General features: G+C 37.5%; 1 protein-coding gene across 1 annotated transcript; it reads right to left on the bottom strand.

Moving 5' to 3' along the window:
- Window positions 1-1,183: 1,183 nt before the first annotated feature.
- GUCA1C (guanylate cyclase activator 1C) lies at window positions 1,184-17,781 on the bottom strand. Its single transcript, XM_070943760.1, has 4 exons — window positions 17,590-17,781; window positions 7,407-7,556; window positions 4,321-4,408; window positions 1,184-1,314 (listed from the first exon to the last, which is right to left on the bottom strand). The coding sequence occupies exons 1-4, from the start codon at window positions 17,779-17,781 to the stop codon at window positions 1,184-1,186; spliced, it is 561 nt and encodes a 186-aa protein (XP_070799861.1).
- Window positions 17,782-22,168: the final 4,387 nt, after the last annotated feature.

Raw genomic sequence — 22,168 nt, 5'->3', positions numbered from 1 at the left:
GCCCAGTTTTTTCCCTCTTCCTCGGCTGAGAGGGAAAAGGAGAGAATTTTTAGCATGATTAGTTTATAAAGTTAGGGGAATTACAAATCTGAACATAGGAATTACAAATTGTTCTAGTGTCTGAAGATTTCGTCTTTTTTTCATATTCAGAAAACTTTAAGAGTGATAAGAGTGCATGCGTGGCTGTATGTATTCCTGCACCATTACTGTAAAGGATGTTGCCATAAGCCAATAGCCAGAAAAAGGAAAGTTTTACTTGATGTACAAATATGTAATTTTGGAATGGCTGAAAATGATGCTTCTTCAAAAGCATGAAAAAGAAAAAGATACGCAAGCAGGAAAGAACATTGGCCTTTGCTCTAGAATTTCAGAAGTGGTAATTTTAAATTCTTTTGTTGTTATATGTTTCATGTAATATATTTGAATAAATCTTTGATAGCTGAAGACAAAGTTTTGAAATGCATCTTCTTAATTATTTCATCAAATTTGTCTGATTTCATGATGACTTAAAGTTTTTTTTTTTAAAAAAAAGGGATTTATTTTTTTTAAGTGTAACCCTTAAAAAACCCTTTAAAAACTAAACCATTACAACATGTTAATTTACTTTTGAAATAATTCCCATAATATCAAAGTAACTAACTGCTTTTCCAAATAGTTATTTCTATTTAGCCAGTTAAACTAACTGAGGTGTTAATTAGAAGAATTACTCCTATTTTTAAATGGATTGGTATAGATATTAAGTTACTGCAAAAACATATTTCACCCTAAACTGATCTAAATAGGCCAGTCCTATATAATACTTTATCACCATGTTCCAAATTTCAAGTTAAACGAGTAATATTTAAGTAATTTATCTATTCTCTATCTTCTAGAGAGATATCTTCCCAATTCCAATTGTATTGATCTACTTATTTGGATATATTGTCCCAATACCAAGTGTTATGTGCTGTGTTTATTTCATTCTGCACTAAAAAGATTTTTGTTATATATGTAGACAAAGCTATTGTATGTTGTGAGAAAGAAAAGGAAGGGACAATAAATGAAGAATGCTTCTGAAGTAATCATCTGTCTAGACCATCTTATGCTTTGAATAGTAGATGGGAAATGTAACAGTCAGTCTTGGTATTTGATATTCTATTCCTTGAATTGTTCTTTTTGTCACAAGTGCCATTTATAATATGCGTCAGACGCTGTGTCTTCTCTCACTTTGTAAAATTTTCAGTACATTGGAGAGCTCAAAGCTCTTTGAAATAATTTCCTGGAAATGTTCATCCTTTTCCACTCCATTCATGAGTTCTTCTAAGGTCAGTTCCCCTATTATAAAAATAATATGCACTTCTTTAGAGTCAAAGTTTTCTAGACGTTTTCTGTCTTGAATTAGGGAAAACATTATCATAACCACTACTATATTTATTACAGATAATCTCGAGTTACGAATGTAATGGATCCTGCCCATTATGATCATAACGTTAACTGAATCGCGATAAATGAATGAGCCCCGTCCCTCCTTTCACCAATGCATTTGTTAATCAAATGTGTGGGTCATTAAGAGCACATGAAGTACCTCAAGAGTGGGGAAGGACATGGGAGACCTAGTCAGGGACAAGACCATTGTCTCCAGCCACCAAAGGCTTCTCCCCACCCATTGAGATATCCCACGCTTTTCTTCCCACCCTTTGGAGTCCCCACAGCTTGGGCCTTCTCCCCACCAATCACCAATCACTCACTTTGGGAAGATCTCCAGAGCTCAAGTTGTTGTTACAAAGCTGTTTTCCTTAGATCTCACATTCTGTGAGATCTCACATTCCTTAGATACACACACCTCTGTCTTCTTTGGAAAAGTATTTTTGCACGGAGGACAGAAGAGGACAGAAGAGTGTGTAAGAACATGAGATCTATCATGTCTGTAGGCTTTGTTTTGTTGTAGCCTGAACGGTGCTATGTGTATCCACTGCATATTTTCTGCAACAGTTCCCTAACAGCTCTCGCAGAGGCATAGGTTGGTGCAGCCTGCACTTGCCTTGGGTGCCAGGCCCTTGTCCAGCCAGGCAGAGAAGGGCCCCAGCCTCTCTCACAAGTGGACGTGACCCTGCCCCACTTGTTGGAGTGCCAAACTCGCCCAGATTTTGCCAATTGTGCCACCGCAGAGCTAGATAAAGAAATTGAGAGATTGGTGTACCAGCTGTGATGGATCCCCTCTGGTGGAGATTTGGCAGCACGGAGACGTCTGTGGGCTGTAGGGGTCTCCCTGAAAAAGGAGACCCTCTTGAGGGTGGGAGCAGTCTGATCTCTGGAGTGTGTCCATTAAGCGAAGGGTACAGGGAGCCAGTGCGCCAAGCTCTCCACTTCTTTATCCATCTCCATGTTGATGCAATTAGCAAGATCCAGGTGGGTTCAGAACTCCAGCAATTGACTTGAACTCTGGAGACCTTCCCAAGGTAAGTGACTGGTTGGTGCGGGTACGGAGGAGCATGTGGAATGTGGGCTAACCAAAGCAGTCCCAGTGTCTGTAGAGACCGGCAGGGCAGGATGGCGGCAGGAATTGGCAGGGAGCATGTTGAACCTTCCCTAAGTGAACTGTCATAACTCGAGGACTACCTGTACTTGGTAAAACTAATATAGTTCCCCAATAATATGCTCTAATTTGTGTGGAACCAAATATTCCATTCATTTGAAATTGCATTTGATGCATTTCTGAATCCTGCAGTTCCATCTGTAGAATAGATCTACATAAGAACTAGTTTGTTAGATGAATAGAGCAGATCTCTTCAATCTGTTGCCTTCCACTCCAGATCTGTTAAATGACATTCTAATAATTAAAGGTCATCAATATGGAGAGCCTAGAACAGTGATGGCGAACCTATGGCACGCGTACCACAGGTGGCACCCACCGGAAGTCAGAAAACAGGCTGTTTTAGCCTCTGGAGGGCCTCGTGGGGGGGGGAGGCTATTTTCGCCCTCCCCAGGGTCGAAGAAAGTTTCTGGAGCCTGGGGAGGGTGAAAAACGGGCCTACCGGGTCCACCATGCCATCACTGCCAAAAGTGGGGGAAGCGCGGGGGGGTGTCATACGCGCATGTGGGGGTGGGGTGCATTGAATTATAGGTGTGGGCATGTGCGTGCCTGACCCCCCCACGCTCCCCCCACTTTTGGCACATGACAGCAAAAAGGTTAGTCATCACTGGCCTAGATTGAGGAAGGCTGGAGAGATACTGCTTAGATATGCACAGCTACAGTATATGACTATGCTTCAGGGTGGGGGATGGGGATAATGAAAACTGGGAAAAGAAACTCTTAAACTCTAAGGAAATATTCAGACAGTTCAAATCCTTGCTTCCTCAAGCTGCTTTTACTGAAACAATAAAAATGCAGAAGAAAAATATATTTGTCTTTGTGGGCCTATCTAATTTGAATTTCAGTTATTAGTTTTATTTTAATGTGTCAAAAGAATGAGTCTCTCATCTTCCTTTAGCTCTGCATATTTATTCCGTTCTGATCAGTTTTATATTGGAAGGAAAAAGCTCTCAGAGACTCAGTCTCTGCATATATGAAACTTTTTCTTAAACTTTTCTTTTTGGAATTGATTGTTGCTGCTTAGGGGGTTAATGAATATGATGCTGAACTGACAATAAACTGAGATTTATAATTACAATAGAATTTAACTGAAATAAAAATCAGATTTCTCTAACATACAACCAAAGCAAGAATATCTTAAGTAACAATGCAACTGAAGAATGCTTGGTAAAATTATCCTGTTCCATCTGGATAAAAATACAGCTTGCAACATTTCAAACATTCAAGTTTCTCACTTTGATTCTCATGGCAAGATTCAGCCCTTTGCTTCTAAAAAACACTATATATAACTAGCTGCCAATAATCACTACTGATAGGATACCCTGGATTAAATGCAAAAAAAAAAAAAGTTTTGCAAGGCAATTAATTAAAATACAATTAACTTGTTAGAATCTCTATAAAGCAATTTAATAAAATTTGCTGAACAAAGAATTAAAAAATAAAGACTGAAATGAATGAACCATACTTTTCTCCATTCCTTTCTTTGCTGTCTTCAATTTCATCTTGCTACAAACACACAGTGAGATTAAGCCATACAGTCTGAATGACTCTTTGAATTAAAAAAAAATCAATTTTTGCTTTGTACAATGTCCGTCATACAGTAATCATCTAATTAGATCAATTTCAACCAGTTATAATATTTCTGAAGTATGTATATGTGGCTAACTCTTTATAGCTTTATCAACAGAATGCTTTTACAAAATTGCAAAACAATGAAAATAAAGATTTCAAGATTTATTTATTCTTACCATCATTGTTTACATCTATCTTCTGAAAAATCAGGTTTGTCAATTCTTCAGGACTCATCTCTTGGTTGTTACTGAGGGTTTGAATAGCCTAAATAAATAATAATGTAGGAACAATCATGTTATATTACAAATGTAAGAGGTAGCTTTTGTATACCATCCATTTGAGGCAAACTTGAAAAGCATTCCAGTTAAATCAACACTGAAAACTACTCACATTATTTAAAAGAGTTTAAAATTTTAGAGACTTATTAACATTTCAAGTTTATGTTGAAATGCATATCACAGTGTTTCAATATTTTAAAAAAACTATTAGTACCATTCCTACTGCTTTTAATTTTTCATTGCAGATGAAGAAATGAAGATGGTGACAATGTCTTAGTATTTATCCATGTAGAAACACCCTAGTTTTACTAAAATACTATATGTGGAGGAGCCTGTGGAGATGACCCAGAAGCTATACCTGGCAGGTCAAAAGTATACTGGCAGGGTAACATCTCTTCTACAATCTTTACACTGATTATTAGTAAGCTTAATGGACCAGTTCAGAATACTGTCCAATACCTATGAAGCAGGGGTGGATTCTACTTATCTTTACTACCGGTTTGTAGTGGGCCGCGTGCGCGAGCAAAGTGAGCACACAAGCACAGAAGTGTTTTGATGACGTCGGGGTCGGTGGGCAGAGCCTCCCACCAGTTTTACTACTGGTTCTATAAAACCGGTGTGAACCGGGGGCAACCCACCACTGCTATGAAGTCTTCCATGGTTATAGATATTGCATCCCAGCACTGAATCTTGAAAGTACCTTCTAAGAGCTAACCCAACTTCAGAGGTAGGCAGATACTGTATACAGAAGTCTTTGAAACTCTTATCATGTTTACGTTTGCTCAGCTCCATCTCTCTTTTTACAATTCATATATTGGTCTACACTGTTTTATATTTTTACATTTTATTTTATTGTTGTAATCTGCTATATAGAGTCTTCCTTTTGGGGCACACTATAAAAACATTAATAAATACAGTAAGAAGAAAAGTAGAAGCATAAAGTTGGAAAGGGACCATTTAAGTCGAAGCAGGAATCCAAATCAAAACATACATAAACACATAGAAGCCTAAATTATGAGCACTCCACTGCAGAAATCTGAATGCTTGACTTTTCTAAAGGGCCAAATTAGATATAATAACTCGGACAAAATTCTGGCCATAAAAATGATGCCCAGAAATAATTTAACTTGAACATAATCTGTTTAATCTACATTTCAGCTCCCTTCTTAAAGCTTAAGTTACAACAGAGCATATCCAATCAGGATACAATGACTCAGCATTACAATGACTCAGCAGTACTTCTTAAAGTCACATAATACATATTCATGTTAAAGTCATAGAACACATATATTGCCCATATATATGCCTGGACAACCTGTTAGGCTTACACCATATCCTAACATAATCTAGGTAGCCTTAGTTCTTGCTGTGATGGCCTTTATGCTGGATATTTTTTTGTCTCTGGTCTATAATTACATTCTTTAATAAACAAATAATTGAATGATAGATGGCTAAAAAATACCAGATATGATGTAATGCTGCTGTTTCTTTGTTCCCATTTATGATAATAAATGTACTGCATGAATAAAAAAATTAACCACAGGGGAGAGTTTAGGATATAAAAAACTAAATTAAGTAATTTTAAGTAGTTTTCTTGTCCTGCTATTATAGACAGTCATACAAACATCAGGTGGTTCACTAAATCTTGGTTTTTCCTTCTTAAATGTTCACTCATTGTTTATGATTATTCGAACAAGAAACTATCTGCATATTAATGAACTGAGAGATCACACATAATTCGTCCCAAGAACTCTCATATTGTGGGGGTTTTGTTCTAATATAAGTCTTAAATTGAATATTCTAGAAAAGAAATTAGATTAGGTGTTGCCCTAAATCAGTGATAGCTAATCTTTTTGCCATTGTGTGCCAAAAGTGGGGGGGAGCGCGGGGGGGATTGCGCGTGTATGTGCCCACACCCATAATTCTATGCACCCTGCCCCCGTGCATGTGTGTGTGACTCCCCCGCGCTTCCCTTGCTTTTGGCATGTGATGGTATGGCAGGCCCAGTAGGCCCGTTTTTCACCCTCCCCAGGCTCCAGAGCCTTTCTAGGAGCCTGGGGAGGGCAAAAATGGCCTTCCCACCCTCCCTGGAGGCCCTCCAGAGGCCGGAAATGGCCTGTTTGCCAACTTCCAGTGGGCCCAGAAGGCCCAAAAATCAGACGATATGGCTCTGTGTGCCACCTGTGGCACGCGTGCTATAGGTTCGCCATCACGGCCCTAACAATAACAATTTTTTTAGGACAGATCTAAGACAGCCTAGATTGGACAGGCTTTGTGTCTTATATATAGCAATAGCACTTAGAATTATATACTGCTTCACAGTGCTTTACAGCATCAGCTCTTTGATATATACTGGTAGGAAGGCTTTTTCTTCTGTAAAAAGGCTTAGGAATTATGATCCCTATATTACTTTTTATGGGTGAACAGTTATTCTGTTTGCAAATATATGATTAAGAATTCTCTGCCTTGCTCTTTCATATCTGTTTAAAGCACAAAGAATAATAGTAATGGAAATACTGGGTACCTGGTATAAGAATGAACACATAAAAGTTGCATTTCCCCCCAGTTTCTTTAAATATGTAAAACAGCTGTTACTCAGTTTCTTCCATGAACAATGAAACTCTTGCCCCACCTACAGTTCAGTCCTTTCCATCACTGTGGTTCACCTCTCTAAATGTGCTAAAATGTTTAGTTGTGATCACTCAGCAGCACTACCTTAGTTAAAGCAGCTTCTTTGAGTGCTCTTGAGCTAAATTACTCCTCCAAAATACCAACAGCCGATAGTAGCTTTGGATAGTTTCAGTCTCATCTAACGGAAGTGGGGAAAGCTCAATGTAGATATATACTGCCTTTGTCTGGGACAGCAAAGAAATCATAAATGACAATTTGGCCATACATTTATTACAATAGTCAAAACACCAGTATATTCACAGTATTAAACTCCCATAGAATGACTTTACTTGCTAATTTGTGCATTTACTCACCATTAACATGCTTATTACTTCTTTTTTGTCAATTGTTCCACTCCCGTCAATATCATAAAGCTTAAAATACCATTTCAATTTTTGGTCAATTTTCCCTCGTATCACCAGATTTATAGCAGCTAAAAACTCCAAATAATCAATAAATCCATCCTTTAAAACAAACAAACAAAAGGGGGAGTTGAGTGCATTTGCAAAGTATATGAAATTGCATTTATTTTGACAATAATATTAATAAGAGGATAACTGGCTGCAAAAATAATTTAAGGTTATTTTGATGACTTCCTCATCCTGTAACTTTCTTGCTATAGAAGAGTCTGTCCCATTCAGAAATAAGGAAAAAGATCAGTAAAAGGCCAGAAACAGAAAACAACTCACTGTATAAACTATAGATCATGAGAATAATAATAATGTGGTATGGAGACTTCCTCTCTGTATCACCACTTCAGACTGCCCACCAGATTTTAAAAAGTAGAAGTGGTAAACTTCGGAAATGTCACTGCTGTTACAGCAAACCAGAACTGTTCATTATGGAAACGGCAGTTCCACATCAAGAACTATTTCTGGCCACTGAGAAGAACAGCCTCACTGCCTCGTTCTACTGCACCTCAAATTTCTGCTAAGGCAATTTTACAAAAAGCACATTGTCAGTAATCTAAGGCATGCTAGCAGAGCGTGAGGTTGATAGCAGTTGTTTGCTCCATGTGAAAAATAGCAATGTGTAAGTTGTTCATCTCTTTTCTTGAAAAGGCTAGTCATATCAGGATGCCATGGAATTTTCACAAAAAAAAGAGCAGAGAGCTGAGGGAAAATGACCAATCTTTATTCAGTGACTATGGGTGCCTGCTCTGCAAGAAAGAGGAACCCCGAACAATAGAAATTGTTGGGTTGAAGGCGAGACATGTGAAGGCGCTGATTTATGGGCACATTTTGAGCAAGTGGGATTGGTGTTTAAACAAAGTAAAATGTATTGACAAAGCAAAGCTGCTGAGAATTCCATTGTTAAGAGGATGGATAACTCTGATCTCTGAACTATTTCCTAGATCAGGGGTGTCAAACTCAATTTCATTGAGGGCCGCATGAGGATTGTGTTTGACCTCAGAGGGTCGAGAGGGGCGTGATGGGGTGGGCATGGCCATGGGCATGACACGTGACCCTCCCTCATTATAATCTTCCTTTCTTCCTCCCTCCCTCCCTCCCTCCTTTTCTTTTTTCCTTCCCTCTTTATTTTCCTTTCTTCTTCCCTTTCCTTATTTTTCTTTCCTTGCTCTCTTCCCATCTTCCCATCTTTTTCATTGTCTTTCCCTTTCTCTTTTCCTGTCCCTTGCAAGCTCAAATGCAAACGGGGAAACATTTCTTGAGAACCCCCTGTGCCCCATTTTTGCTAGCAGAGGCACCATGGGGCGGTCGTTTACAGTTTCTGGGCCAATCCTGGGGGCCAGATGTAAGCACCCCGCAGGCCGGATGTGGCCCACTGGCCTTGAGTTTGACACCCCTGTCCTTGATGAACTTATTTGAGGTGAGGAATGTTCATTATTTTCTTTCTGTCAGGATTACAAGGGTTTTTTGGCAGCAGAAACAGCCATGTTTGAGTTATGCGTTAGGCAGGGATGGGGAAGAGTTTGAAGAAGACTTTGTAGCTACTATCCATCACAATTGATTCAGTACTTTTGATTTATTTTCTTTTCAAGCATTTGATCCTATATGTGCTTATTCTAAAAAAAGATTCCAAGCTGTTCCATTAAAATGTACTCACATATAAAGATATATAAAACTGTGCCACGATGGCTAATCAAAACTTCACTGCAATACGTTGAGAAAGATGCAGAGTAGGGCAACAACAGGTAAGTTGAAAAAACTAAGGCTTGAATATACAGCCAAGCACCGGGTCATAACTCTCAGAAACAAAAGAAGAAAGCATGAGGCCCTGGTGAAAAATCAGAGTTTAACAGGCAAGTACAACAAAGAGGCCAATGGATGGTTCTGCTCAAAATCTCAGATATTTCTAATCCAACAGACAGCATGAAAAATAAACAGGATCTCTATAAAAGTAGAGATCCTAACTCAGAAACAGAAATATGTGATTATTATTGCTGAAATGTTATGGGATGATATTCATGATTGGCACACGACACTGGAAAGCTATTACAGATAGTCTTCGACTTATGATCACAATTGAGCCCAAAATTGTTGCCAAATGAAACATTTGTTAAATGAGTTTTGCCCCATTTTATGACTTCACAGTTGATAAATGAATCACTGTGGTTCCTAAGTTAGTAACATGGTTGTTAAATGTATGTGGCTTCCTCCTTGACTTTGTTTGTTCGAAGGTCACAAAAGGAGATCACATGAACCCTGCACACTGCAACCGTCATAAATATGAGTCAGTTGCCAAGCATCTGAATTTTGATCATGTGACCATGGGGAGGCTGCAAGTGAAAAACGCTCATAAGTCACTTTTTTCAGTTGTAACTAAACGGTCACTAAATAAACTGTTGTAAATTGAGGACTACCCATACTTGTGCAAAAGGAGCAGATCCAACAGAAGGAGGGGGGGCTGCATTATAGGCAAGGAAAAATATATTTGCATATATCTAGTTGAAACAATATTGGGATAAAAGTGAAACAAAAATAATACTGTTGTAGGAGTTTATTATATGCTCCTGCAGCAGGCATGTAATATACAGGTAAGACTTTTCTGCATCAGATGACACTTCTCAAAGAGGGATGTGATAATAATAGTGGGAATTTCAGTTGCTCAAATGTTTGCAGGAAATAATTCTACCAAAATTCTTTTTTCCTATTGATAAACTAAATTTATCAAAATGTTGAAAAAGCAGCTGTATGCATACCTTCTCAAAAATACATTACAATGAATTTTAAAGCACTTACTTCTGTGGAAGCAAGTGTTTTATTTTGTACTCACCTACTCTAGTGACCTAGAATTGGTCAAGCAATAGTCCAGGATTAATTGTACTGGGATCTTTTGTTTCAGGTCTTTTAAAGTCTACTGTTTGCTGATCCAAATTGCCTTGGGCAATGCTAATTTACAAACTGCCACCTAAGTGTTTGTTTCTTTGATTTGTATCCTCTTTCATTTGGAGTATCCTTCTCCTTTTATTTTAGAATGTCAGGTATGTAGCGCAATGTGGTCATTTTCTTTTTCAGATATAATTCATGGTGTCTCTTTTCTTCAATGGTGTCTCCGGTACTTTTGGAAAAATATTTGTTTAAATCATAATAGACAGGTTAGAAGCAATCCCATTGGATTTAGTGGGCAAATACACTTTCAGGATTAAATCCTTAACAATAAAATGTACAGCAAAAATAGCTTTTATCTAATACTTATTAATTGGATGACATCTTGGATATAAAAAAGAAATGATTGATTCCATAGAAACACCATTGTGTCACAGTTGAAATTGTTCAACTCTGAATAATGATAAGTCCAAATCAAATTTATCAACAATTTGCAAAGAAGTATGTAAGTATGGCTGCAAAAACAGCTGCATTCATGCAAGTTCTGTGTATGAGACAAAAAAGGAGAATACTCAAAAAGTGGATAAGATGTATAGTTTCATCAGAATAAAACTATCATGTTTTAATAGTACGTAAGCACATAAACTATTCTGACAGGCATGAAAAAGGATACAATTTGTGCCTCCCCTCATGGAATTTAAATATTTACAATTAAACATTTTGTGTTGATTTCTTTTATCAAATCATTTTTCTGAAAGAGGATTTCTACCATTTTTGTGAATTTCTTTGAACTCTAAGAGATTATAAGAATAATAGTGCAGAATAGTTGAATTCATTAATACCATTGGCCTGCTACATAGAGCTGCTGGGAGCTGAGATCCAGCAACTTCTGAAAAATTGTAAATATTCTATTTGTAGATTAGAAGAAAAAGTGCAGTCAAAGCTGGTCCAGCGTTACTATTGCTGAATATTAGTAACTGTAAAGAGTATCATTTTGCAATTTGTAAATTGAGAACAATAGATATATTAAATATGTGCAAATTAACTCAATTCTTGCTAAACTCTGGTGGTTGCCTTGAGTACAGATATGGCAGAAAAGTGAGCACAATTATGATATTAAATGGATAGATAGATAGATAGATAGACAGACAGACAGACAGATGATAGATAGCTAATTTTTATTCCAACTTTATTATTTTTATACGTGACTTCAACCAATGAACATATATAATACTCCTTCCTCCTATTTTTTTCACAACAACAATCCTGTGAATGGGTTAGGCCACGGGTGTCAAACTTGGGGCGTCACGTTGCCAGCACATGACTTTTGTGACATTTTTTCCCTTCACGGAGCTGGGCTGAGCGTGGTCTACATATGACGCATCCAGCCTGCAGGCTGCCAGTTTGACACCCCTGGGTTAGGCTGACAGAGAGTGACTGTATGCATGGCTAGCTTTTCTGCTATATGCAAGCCAGAGCTACAAATTGCCTATCTCTGTGGTAAAGTATAAACTCAGAATCAAATCCTTAGACTGCTTGTTTACTATTTCCACCTCACCCAAAGATCTTTCTGGTGCAGGAAAGGATCATTTTCCCATTACAGCATGCATGAAGTCAATTGGAATGTTGAATGCACAGCTCTTAAAGCTACCTTTCCCAAACAGATTGACAATCAGCAGCATCTTCAGCAAACTGCACTGACACCAAATGATGATTTGAGTGTGCTGGTACAAATGTCGCAATTATATATTTGTCTCAATGTCTGACACAAAATATATGACATTTCCATGATAAAATTATACAGATTTGCCTCCCTCAGCCTCTCTGTTAGATTCTCAAAACTTCATTCAGAGGTGGTGAGCTTTTGCAGGACCCCCTGGGACTTTGAGCCCAGAGTTTTATTATTAAAACTAATAATAAAAGTAATAAATAGATTATTACTTAAACTTAATTTTGTGAATGTTTGATTTTATTTGTTCACAGGTTTCATGAGTACTCTGCGTTTTCATACAAGCATACCTTCAAGGGAACATAAGCCTCAACAGATGGCACTTTTTAATAGAAATAGTCTTCACTTAACAACTGCTCTATTTAGTGACCATTCAAAATTACACTAAAAATGTAACCTTAGGCGCGGTCCTCATACTTTCAACTATCTTAGTATCCCTCAGTGATGTGATCATCATTTGCGAACATGACAGTTGGATTTCAACAAGTAGAGTAAATAGAGAAGCCAGTAGTGAAATTGCAAGTCATGGACAAGTATTGTCTTGCATAACAATCATATCATTTAGCGACATTATTGCCAACCCCAATTATGGTTGTTTAGTGGGTAGTACCGTGTTTCCCCAAAAACATATCCGGATAATAAGCCCAATCGGGTTTTTCAGCACATGCGATAATATAAACCACACCCACAAAATAAGCCCCCCACCAACTACTTACCCGCATGTGCAGCCAGTCCCACCATTTTCCCTGGTTGCTTGCTGCACAACCAAAATGAGTTGAGGCAAGGCCAGAGGGGGAAAAGGGACGAGATGCCCTCCCCTCCCTGTTCTTCACGCCGGTCCAGTGACCCAAAACATCCCACCCCACCCCAATGGCAACAGCAGCCTGGCTGCTTCACTTCTCCGCCATCTCTTTATCGAGAGGGGTGGCAGGTGGGGTAGGGAAGAAGCAAGGCACATGGAGAGAGATGTGGCTCCCCTTGCCATCTCTTCTTCCCACCCCTTGCAGGGCATGGCAGGTCTCCTGCCCCTTGCTTGGCCACCCGCCCCCTTTACGGATGCAATTTGGGAGTGGCAGGTAGGGCGGGTGAGAAGCGGGACACAGGTCTTACCTTTCAAGTTCCATCACTTTCCTCGCCATTGTGTCCAGGGAAACATGCTGTAAAAGAAAACTTCACAAGTTCAAGAAGTTTGATTGAACTCGTGAGAAGGTTTTCTTTTACAGGATGTTTCCCTGGACACAACGGTGAGGAACGTGACAGAGCAGGAAAGGTAAGGCACACGTTCTGCTTCTCATCCCCCTACCTGCCACCCCCAAATTGCATCCCTAAAAGGGGCGGGTGGCTAAGCGAGGGACAGGAGCCCTGTCATGCCTGGCAAGGAGGGGAGAAGAGACGGCAAGGGGAGCCATGTATCACTCCAGGTGTCTCGCTTCTCCCCCGCCCCATCTGCCACTCCTCTCGATAAAGAGACAGCGGAGAAGGGAAGCAGCTGTTGCCATTAAGATGGGGTGGGATGGGTTGGGCTGCTCGGCCGGCGCAAAGAACAGGGAGGGGAGGCGATAGCAGCGACGGGACATCCAGTCCCACTCTCACCGCCTCCTGCACCACCAAAATAATAAGACCCCCCACCGATAATGAAGCCAAGCCCTTATTTGGAGGGGGTAAAAAAAAATAAGAACTTGTCATTTCGGGGAAACATAGTTCCTATAGATGTGGACTATTAAATATTTATTTATTATTGCTTTTTAATTAATATCAAAAATAGAAATAAAGATGAAAACAAAAATAATGACAAATATCATTATGTCAATGTCAAAGAACACATAAATAGTGCTTTAATTAAATAGTTTAAAAAACTACAACAAAGAAAAATATAGTATGGTATAACCTAACAATAAACAGTTATAGTCTATATATACTCATCTAATGCAAATATTAATCTAGTACATATATACAGTGTTTCTAAAACATTTATACAACTATCTTTTTTCAATTTATACTCTGCAATATGAGGCCCATATTTCATTTTCTATTTCTAGTCCATTTCTAAAAGCAATCCACTCATAAGTAGCAAGTGCAATCAGGTCTTCAATAACACAATTAATTTTTATTGTTAATAATTGTATGCATGAACCTTTTTCACTTTATGTATTAGAAATTATAATCAGTTTAAAACATACTTCATCCAAAGAAGCCGAAATTAGAAATCACTAATGTCCTAGCCAAGTGAATGGTAATGAAAATTAATCAATTTATCTTAAGACAAATATCAAATGTAGTTCATTGACTATGTAAGCTGCAGGAAGAGTCTGAGAAATTTTCACATTAAATTAAATGTTACCCTGTTTTCCCCAAAATAAGACATCCCCTGATAATAAGCCCAATCGGGCTTTTGAGCGCATGGCAATAAGGCCAAGCGCTTATTTCAGGGTTCAAAAAATATAAGACAGGGTCTTATTTTTGGGGAAACATGGTAGTCTCTTGCTCAAATGTAACAGTGCAATGCAATGCTAGTGTATGCCAAATAAAACTGAGGCTACTGTCTTATAATAGCGTTACCTGGGTGGTAATGGAACACTAGGAGCTAGGACTGTAACTCCCAGACTTGTACTGTCAGTTTGTCAGAATTACACCTAGAATTCTAGAACTGCCAGTTCTGGCCTTGGAGCCCACTACTTGCAAGAGATTGTAGCTTAAAGAATGTTACTGTTGTGGCCTGTCAGCGGCCTGTGCAGATTGTAGCCGATTCCGACAACGAGGAGACTGGTGTGGTGCTGAGCCAGCAGCCTGTGCAGCTGGCGCTCAAGTCGGACAGTGAGGAGGCTGGAGAAGATGTGGTGCCAGAGGCAGGGATTCAGCCAGGGCCTTCAGAACCTCCAGAAGCTCCTTTAAGTGAAGAGGCTGAAGAGGAAGAGCTTCTTCTCAATGCACGGGTGCGCAGAGCTGCCAAAAAGCAGGAGTGGCTCCTCAGGAGGAGGTCTCCTCAACAGTAAGACTTGGGGCTAATTGGCCACTCCCTTAGCCTATTTAAGAAGGAACGCCGCTTGCAACAAGCTGTAGAGAACAACTTTAGTTCACTCTCCTCCTTGTCTGCAAAACTGCTTCTGGGCTTTCTGCCAACTCTAGTAAGACTGTGATTACCTTATCTTAGAATTCTGGTAGGCTGTTAAGACAGTTCATTAACAGCCTTTGAATGATAAAGACTAAGTTATTTTGAGTAAATAAGCTTTGTATAGAGTCTGTGTGTGCTGCGTTCTTTGGGGTCTGTAGCTGGGGCAGAACAGTTACAATAAAAACGTGTGTTGTGTGTGTGTGTGCATCTTTTGTGAATATGCATATGAATAAGCAATAAAGTCATGTGAGTTCAGGGGTTAGACAACCTACTGTATTTTTCGGACTATAAGATACACGGGTGTATAAGACGCACCAAGATTTCAAAGAGGTAAGTAAAAAAAAAGGGGGGGTTGCCTTCCCTTGCCCCCAGGAGCACTCTGCAGGCCTCCCATACCCTCTGTGCGTCTTGTTTTTTGCAAAAACAGGCCCGTTTTTGCAAAAAAAAGGGCATGCAGAGGGTTTGGGAGACCTGCAAAGTGCTCCTGGGGGCTGGGGGAGGGCAAAAACAGCCTCGTTTTTGCAAAAAGTGGGTGAAAAACGTGCATGTTTTTCACAAAAATGGGGGCGTTTTTGCCCTCCCCAGCCCCCAGAAGCACTCTGCAGGCCTCCCAAACCCTCTGAGCACCGTTTTTGTGAAAAATAGGCCCATTTTTTTTGCAAAAATGGGATGAGCGGGGCGGGGCTTTGGGAGGCAAAAAATGGCTTATTCAGTGTATAAGACGCAACAACATTTCCACCCTCTTTGGGGGGGGGAGTGTGTTTTATACTCCGAAAAATACAGTAGTTCTCATTGGTGCCAGCCAGTGAGTGGGTAGACAATCCTTGGAAATATTTTTAAAAATGACAGTGATTTAAAGGCAGAGTTGCCTTATAGGGAGATGGGTTGCATAAAAAATTAATAAATAAAAATAAATGAATAAAATAAATAAAAGAACTAAATTTGAAATCACGTGCTGCATAAGAAGTAGTCCTAAATATATACTGATTTTGCTTCTGGTTTTTTATCACATCCCAGGAGATAATATAGCTTGGGTTTATGGTTAGATGAGTAGAACCCTCATATCAAGAAAAGAAGACCCAACCATACAGTTGAAGAGTAAACAGTATAAACTGTTTTTTCCAGTTTTATAACTCTGTGCCTAGCTGGAAACCCTTTCCAGGATTTCTGCAACTGTTTCAGTGCTAAGAAAAAGTGAGAGCTAACAGTGGTTCATATGAGTCACATTATTTTGACTTAATGAAGAATTGGTGATATTAATTTTTCTGCTGAAGTTCTGCTTTTCTTTAAGCTTCTAATATTCTATTGTCACATTTCCAAAGGAAAATAATTTAGTAAGTAAATCAAGTATACTATAAGTTTCAATGAAAGCAGTATAGTTGCTGGAGCCTGTGAAAACACTGCTCACAAGTCTAGTTTATATTCTTAAAAGTTATTTGACTGATTGTATCTTCAAATAATAATGGTTGACATTACTGTTTTGTAATTTGCTTGAGTTAAGATTACACTTGACATTAGCCAAAAGGCTGACATTAAGTCAGTAATCCCCCAAAGTACAAGTCAATCACTAATTCCTACAAACTTAATATGACTAGTTTTTTTTTTTTCAGGAAGACAATTAAAAAAAAGTTTTATGAATACATTAAGTATGATGAAAGAAACTCACAAATAAATTGTAAATAAACAAATTTGTTTTTTAAAGTGTGTATCGTTAGGAGAGAAAACAAATATAAAGAAGTGAGTAAATATGATGCAAGTACATTTGGAATACTATACACAACTCTTATTTTATTTCAGAAAGAATATTGTATAGTAGTAATTTGATAGAACTAGAAAAAGATAAATAAAATTCTAGTAATGAAATATAACAAGAACTGGGCATGCACTTTTACAAAAATGACCAAAGGACCTACTATAGAAGTATGATATGATATGTATGGTGGTTCCAAAATTTCAAAGAATGTGACAAATTCATGAAGATTAATAATATTGATGCATATTGATTTTAATAGTTAATAGTTCCATACGCCCTTGAAAATTGAAGGCACAGAGCTGGCAACCATATTAAAGACGGCAATCTCTGCTATATACATCTTAATTCTGTGCATCTCACAGATACCAATGTATAAAGAACACAAAAGTATGAGATATCAAGATAACTATCAGAGCTATATTTTAATCACTGATCAATTAAAATCCTGTTAAACAGGCATATACTCTTCTAGCTGCTTTTATATCTTGCAGAATCAATTTGGAAGGAATTTTAAAACAAATGTTAGATTTAAGATGCTAAAATGTTCTGTATACAATAAATGAAAAACAGCACACTATTACCTAAAACTATGCACTATAGAAATAACTCTTACCTTATTTGTATCAAAAATATTGAATACTTTCTCAACATAATTATTTGCCTGCGTAGTTGCATTTTCAAGGCCAAGGATCTTCTTGCATTCATACATGGTGAGTTGTCCAGATGGACATTCTTTCATGAATTTTGCATACCACTGGTAATTTTCCATAGCAACGATTTCCTCCAATGATTCATTGGCACCCATTTGGAGGCAATTAATCTATCCTTATTTCTTAAATTTGTTTCCGCGAATACTTTCCTTCACTGCAGTGGCTCAGGTTTAACTGGAGTAGAAGGAATTCCAACACATGTAACAACTGTAAGCATCTTAAGATCACTATAGATTTAGTTTAGCTAAAAATAGAAGTGGGATTACCTTCAGCTCTACCAGTTAATATAGGTAGTTCTTTTATAGTATTAACACTCCTAAATGAAGAAGAAAGATGTTGGTCTTAAAAATAATTCATGCAGAAATAGGTATTATGATTTGATTACTATTCAATATTATATTTTGTATGTCCAGAAAATAAAATCTGCCCATTAGTTTTTTAATTTACTAATTAAAAAGAATTCTATATAGGAAGGTGGTTATGTATAGGGCAGAAATATTAACAATATTTGCTGAAAATAATTTCTTTAAATATTTCTTTTTTCTTCTTATTTTTGGAATTACATAACGGAATTGGCAGGAACCTTGGAAGTCTTCTAGTCCAACCCCCTGCTCAGGCAGGAAATTGTATATAATTTCAGACAAATCTCTTTATCATTTCAGTTCAATCTCTTCTTAAAAACTTCTAGTGTTGGAAATTCACAACTTCTGGAAGCAAGTTCACGTGATCTTGATTTTTTTCTCTATTAATATCTAAACATCTTAATTTATTTTTTCTTCTCTCGTGTATATTTTTATATCATTTCCCCCTTCTGTATTCTTTTTTATTTTTCTGCATCTTTTAATTTAGCAACAACAACAACCCTTCAATAAAAGTCAGAGGGACAGAGTCCATTGTCTGATGATTAGGGTAGATTAGAGACAAAGTTTCATTTGCTGCCCTGATTTATTTATTTATTTATTAGTTCGATTTATATGCCACCCTTCTCCGGAGACTCGGGGTGGCTTACAATGCATTAAGCAATAGCCTTCATACTTTTGTATATATCTGCTTAGTAGGGCTTTCGGCCCCCAAGCGGTGTTCTTTTTTATACAAAGTCAGCTTATTGCCCCCACAATCCGGGTCCTCATTTTACTTACCTCGAAGGATGGAAGGCTGAGTCAACCTTGAGCCTGGTGAGATTTGAACTTGCAGTAATTGTAGGCAGCTGGCAACTAAGTGCTACTTTAACAGCACTTAGTCCACTGCGCCACCAAGGCTGATGATAAATAAGTAAAAGTATTGTTATATGAAACGTATCTGCTGTGCCACTCTATCTTCTATTGAAGAACAATAAATGCTCATACAAAAAGCTTATTAAAATCAAGCTAATTTAAGCTAATAAAAAGTTCAAATATTTGACAGCCAAATTCTTTTTTTTTTTATATATAATTTTTATTAATATATTCTATACACTAATACACAAATAAAATATACAATCCTGCCACCATGGTATAATATGATTACATTTTCCATAAGTATAAAATCATTCCTTTATACATACATATTTGCCATCATATATATATACATCATCATATGTCTATTCTATCCCACCTTTTCTGGACCCAATCGTACCATACTTTCCAACTGTTATAAAATTCTGAATCTTTTTTACCATTGATCAATCTAGTTAGTCTATCTGATTCCGCACACTCATTAATTTTATATATTATTTTCAAATCTATCGGTAAGTATTGATTTTTCCACTCCTGCGCATACGCTAATCTTGCTGCAGTGATAATGTGAATCAACAAGAACCATATATCTGACTTAACATTCAAAGGTTTTGCCCCCAATAGGAAAATCTCAGGTCTTAATTCCAAATTAATCTGTGTAATTTCCAAAATCCATTGCCGTATTTTTTTCCAATATTTAACCGCCTGCGGGCAGGTCCACCATTGGTGAAAATAGGTTCCATTGCTGTAACCACACTTCCAACAGCAGGCAGATGTCCCGGGAAACATTTTAGCTAATCTCGCCGGGGGTAGATGCCACCGGTAGATCATTTTATATATGTTTTCTTTATATGAGGAGGCCATGGTTAATTTCATATTTTTCAACCAAATCTGTTCCCATTGCTGGAAGTCAAGGGGATATCCAAAATTTCGCCCCCATGCTATCATACAATCCTTCACTACATCCTGTCCTATCTGCAGAGACAGCCAAATTCTAAACCATATGACTAAATGACACACAATATTTACAAATTCTAAGCCCAATCTTAACTCTTGTACACATTAGCTGCCACATTCCTAAACATCACACATATACTTTCCTGATTTCATGAGGAATTTGTATAGGATGACTTCTGGTTCTTATTTTTATATATATTTAAATCCTATTTCTTTGAAAAGTGATTTCATTTTTGTCAATCTCTACATCCAAGCCACTGATGACTTTTAACTTTGAGTTAATTCATCCATTGTGTCCCTACCCCACAAGATGTGATGGATAAATTCAGTCAAGTATAGGCTTGAAATGCTATGCAGGTTTTGATCTGGTATGGAAATTGTGAGGACTGCAGGAGGCCAAACAAGTTAAAATTAAACCCTAGCAGGTTAGAAGTACTGTTTTTCTGCAAACATCTGGGCTCTGCAAAAAAACATGTTCCTGTTCTATTCCGTCTGTGGTTTACGAGTTTTGCCCCTTGCAGCTCCTGGTTGGACTTGTCTAGGCTAATGTTGAGTCACATTAATGACCATCCCTTCTACTGAAGCCCATCCTGAGTCGGCATCTTCTACCCATCAGCTGGGATGTCAAAGAGAGCTAGCACCATGTGCAAAACTAATGCAACTGATAGGTCATGGACCCAGAGAGAAAACAGCACATTAGGAGAGATCTTCCTTGTTTCAACTATGTTTTCCTGAGCACCTGCTTGCTATTAAATGAGGACAGGCATGATCTGTGCTATATTGTGCTACTGATTTTGTTTTTGTTTTTAATGCTGTGAGTCGTACAGAGTCTTATGGAGTTACCTGGCCTCTAAGTTGAACAAACAAACATGACACGTGCCACCATTTTCATCCGTTGGCAGGTAATATTTCATGGGAGAGAAAGCAAAGTCAAAGGAATTCTCATATCCTTTAACTTGGACCATAATATATAAGGGTGCCGCTGTGAAAGAATGGGAAAGGAATGAGCAAGCAAGCTATTAAAGGGAAGTTTCAGAAAATATTACTGAATCCTGAGAAAGAGGACAGCATCAGAAAGAAATTCAAAATATCCTCACTTTAATTTTTTTGTTTTGGTAGAAGATGGAGTAAGATTGTTAGTTTACAATCTTGCAACAATAAACATCATTCTTAGAAACCCTGCTGTGTCTGTTTTTTGACCTTGCCTCAAAGATCTGACACATATCATTTATTACTTTCATTACCGTGGCAAGATAGGAATTAGCAATAGGGCCAATGTACAGTTGTATCAGCATACTTTTATGTAACTCCCAAAAGGTATGGATAGCATTTTAACTTAGATGTATGTAGGAGAAAATCCATCTGAAGAACTGCAACCCAGTTCTAGTGTATCATATATGAAAATGTAGTTTTCAGATGATATGATCTGAAATCATATAACCTTTTTCAAGTCTTAATCATATGTAATCAAGGGATTATACTACACAATAACACATTATTAACTCCAGCAATACTTCTCACCTGTTAATTATTCAAGGTAGACCAGACAATGAAACCAAAGCCATACATGTCAATGCTACATTTATTATAAGGTTATAGTAACAGAATCTTAGAAGTCTGAATGAGCTTTCCCTGCCTGCCTTTTATCTTTCTGAGGACTAGAGATTTTTTTAAAAAATATTTTTGTTACTAGTTTTAGCCAAACAAAATCAGATAATTACATTTACATAATATAAAGATATAGAGAGAAAAGAAAAAAAAAGAAACATATACCAAATACCAAGGAGATGTATTGCAGTGTAAATAAAGAGACAAGTATTATACATATGAAAATTTGATATATATATTATAAATAATTGCTACTGTTATTGAGATAAACCATAAAGTCCATTAAGTTTAGTAAAATTGTGGTTCCTGCCTCTGATTCCACTTTTTCATTGTGCAGTTTCTTTTAAGTTGGTACATAATTATTTCTAAACATTTTAATATTTTGTTTATAGTAATACCTAAGTATTTGAAAGATGTATATGTTATTGGGATTCCTAAAACTCCATATTCCATTTGAATATTTTGGGATATATCGGGAAAACTTTAAATGTGATTCATGAAAATTAACTGCTCCTGACACTTCTGCAAATTCCTCTAATTCTGTAATATAACTATCTGAGTAAGAAGCATTTGATAGTTAGTATATATAGTCTACAAATAGATTTAAAAGATATGCTTTATCTCTTATTTTATACCATTGATCTGATTATTGGATTTAAGACCTATTGCCACTGCTTCTATAGTTAAGCTGAATAATAAAAGT

This window comes from Pituophis catenifer, unplaced genomic scaffold, assembly GCF_029215685.1.
Source record: "Pituophis catenifer annectens isolate HBS135680 unplaced genomic scaffold, rPitCat1.0.hap2 SCAF_4, whole genome shotgun sequence".
Classification (NCBI taxonomy): Eukaryota; Metazoa; Chordata; class Lepidosauria; order Squamata; family Colubridae; genus Pituophis; species Pituophis catenifer.
This window is presented reverse-complemented; position numbering and strand designations above follow the sequence as displayed.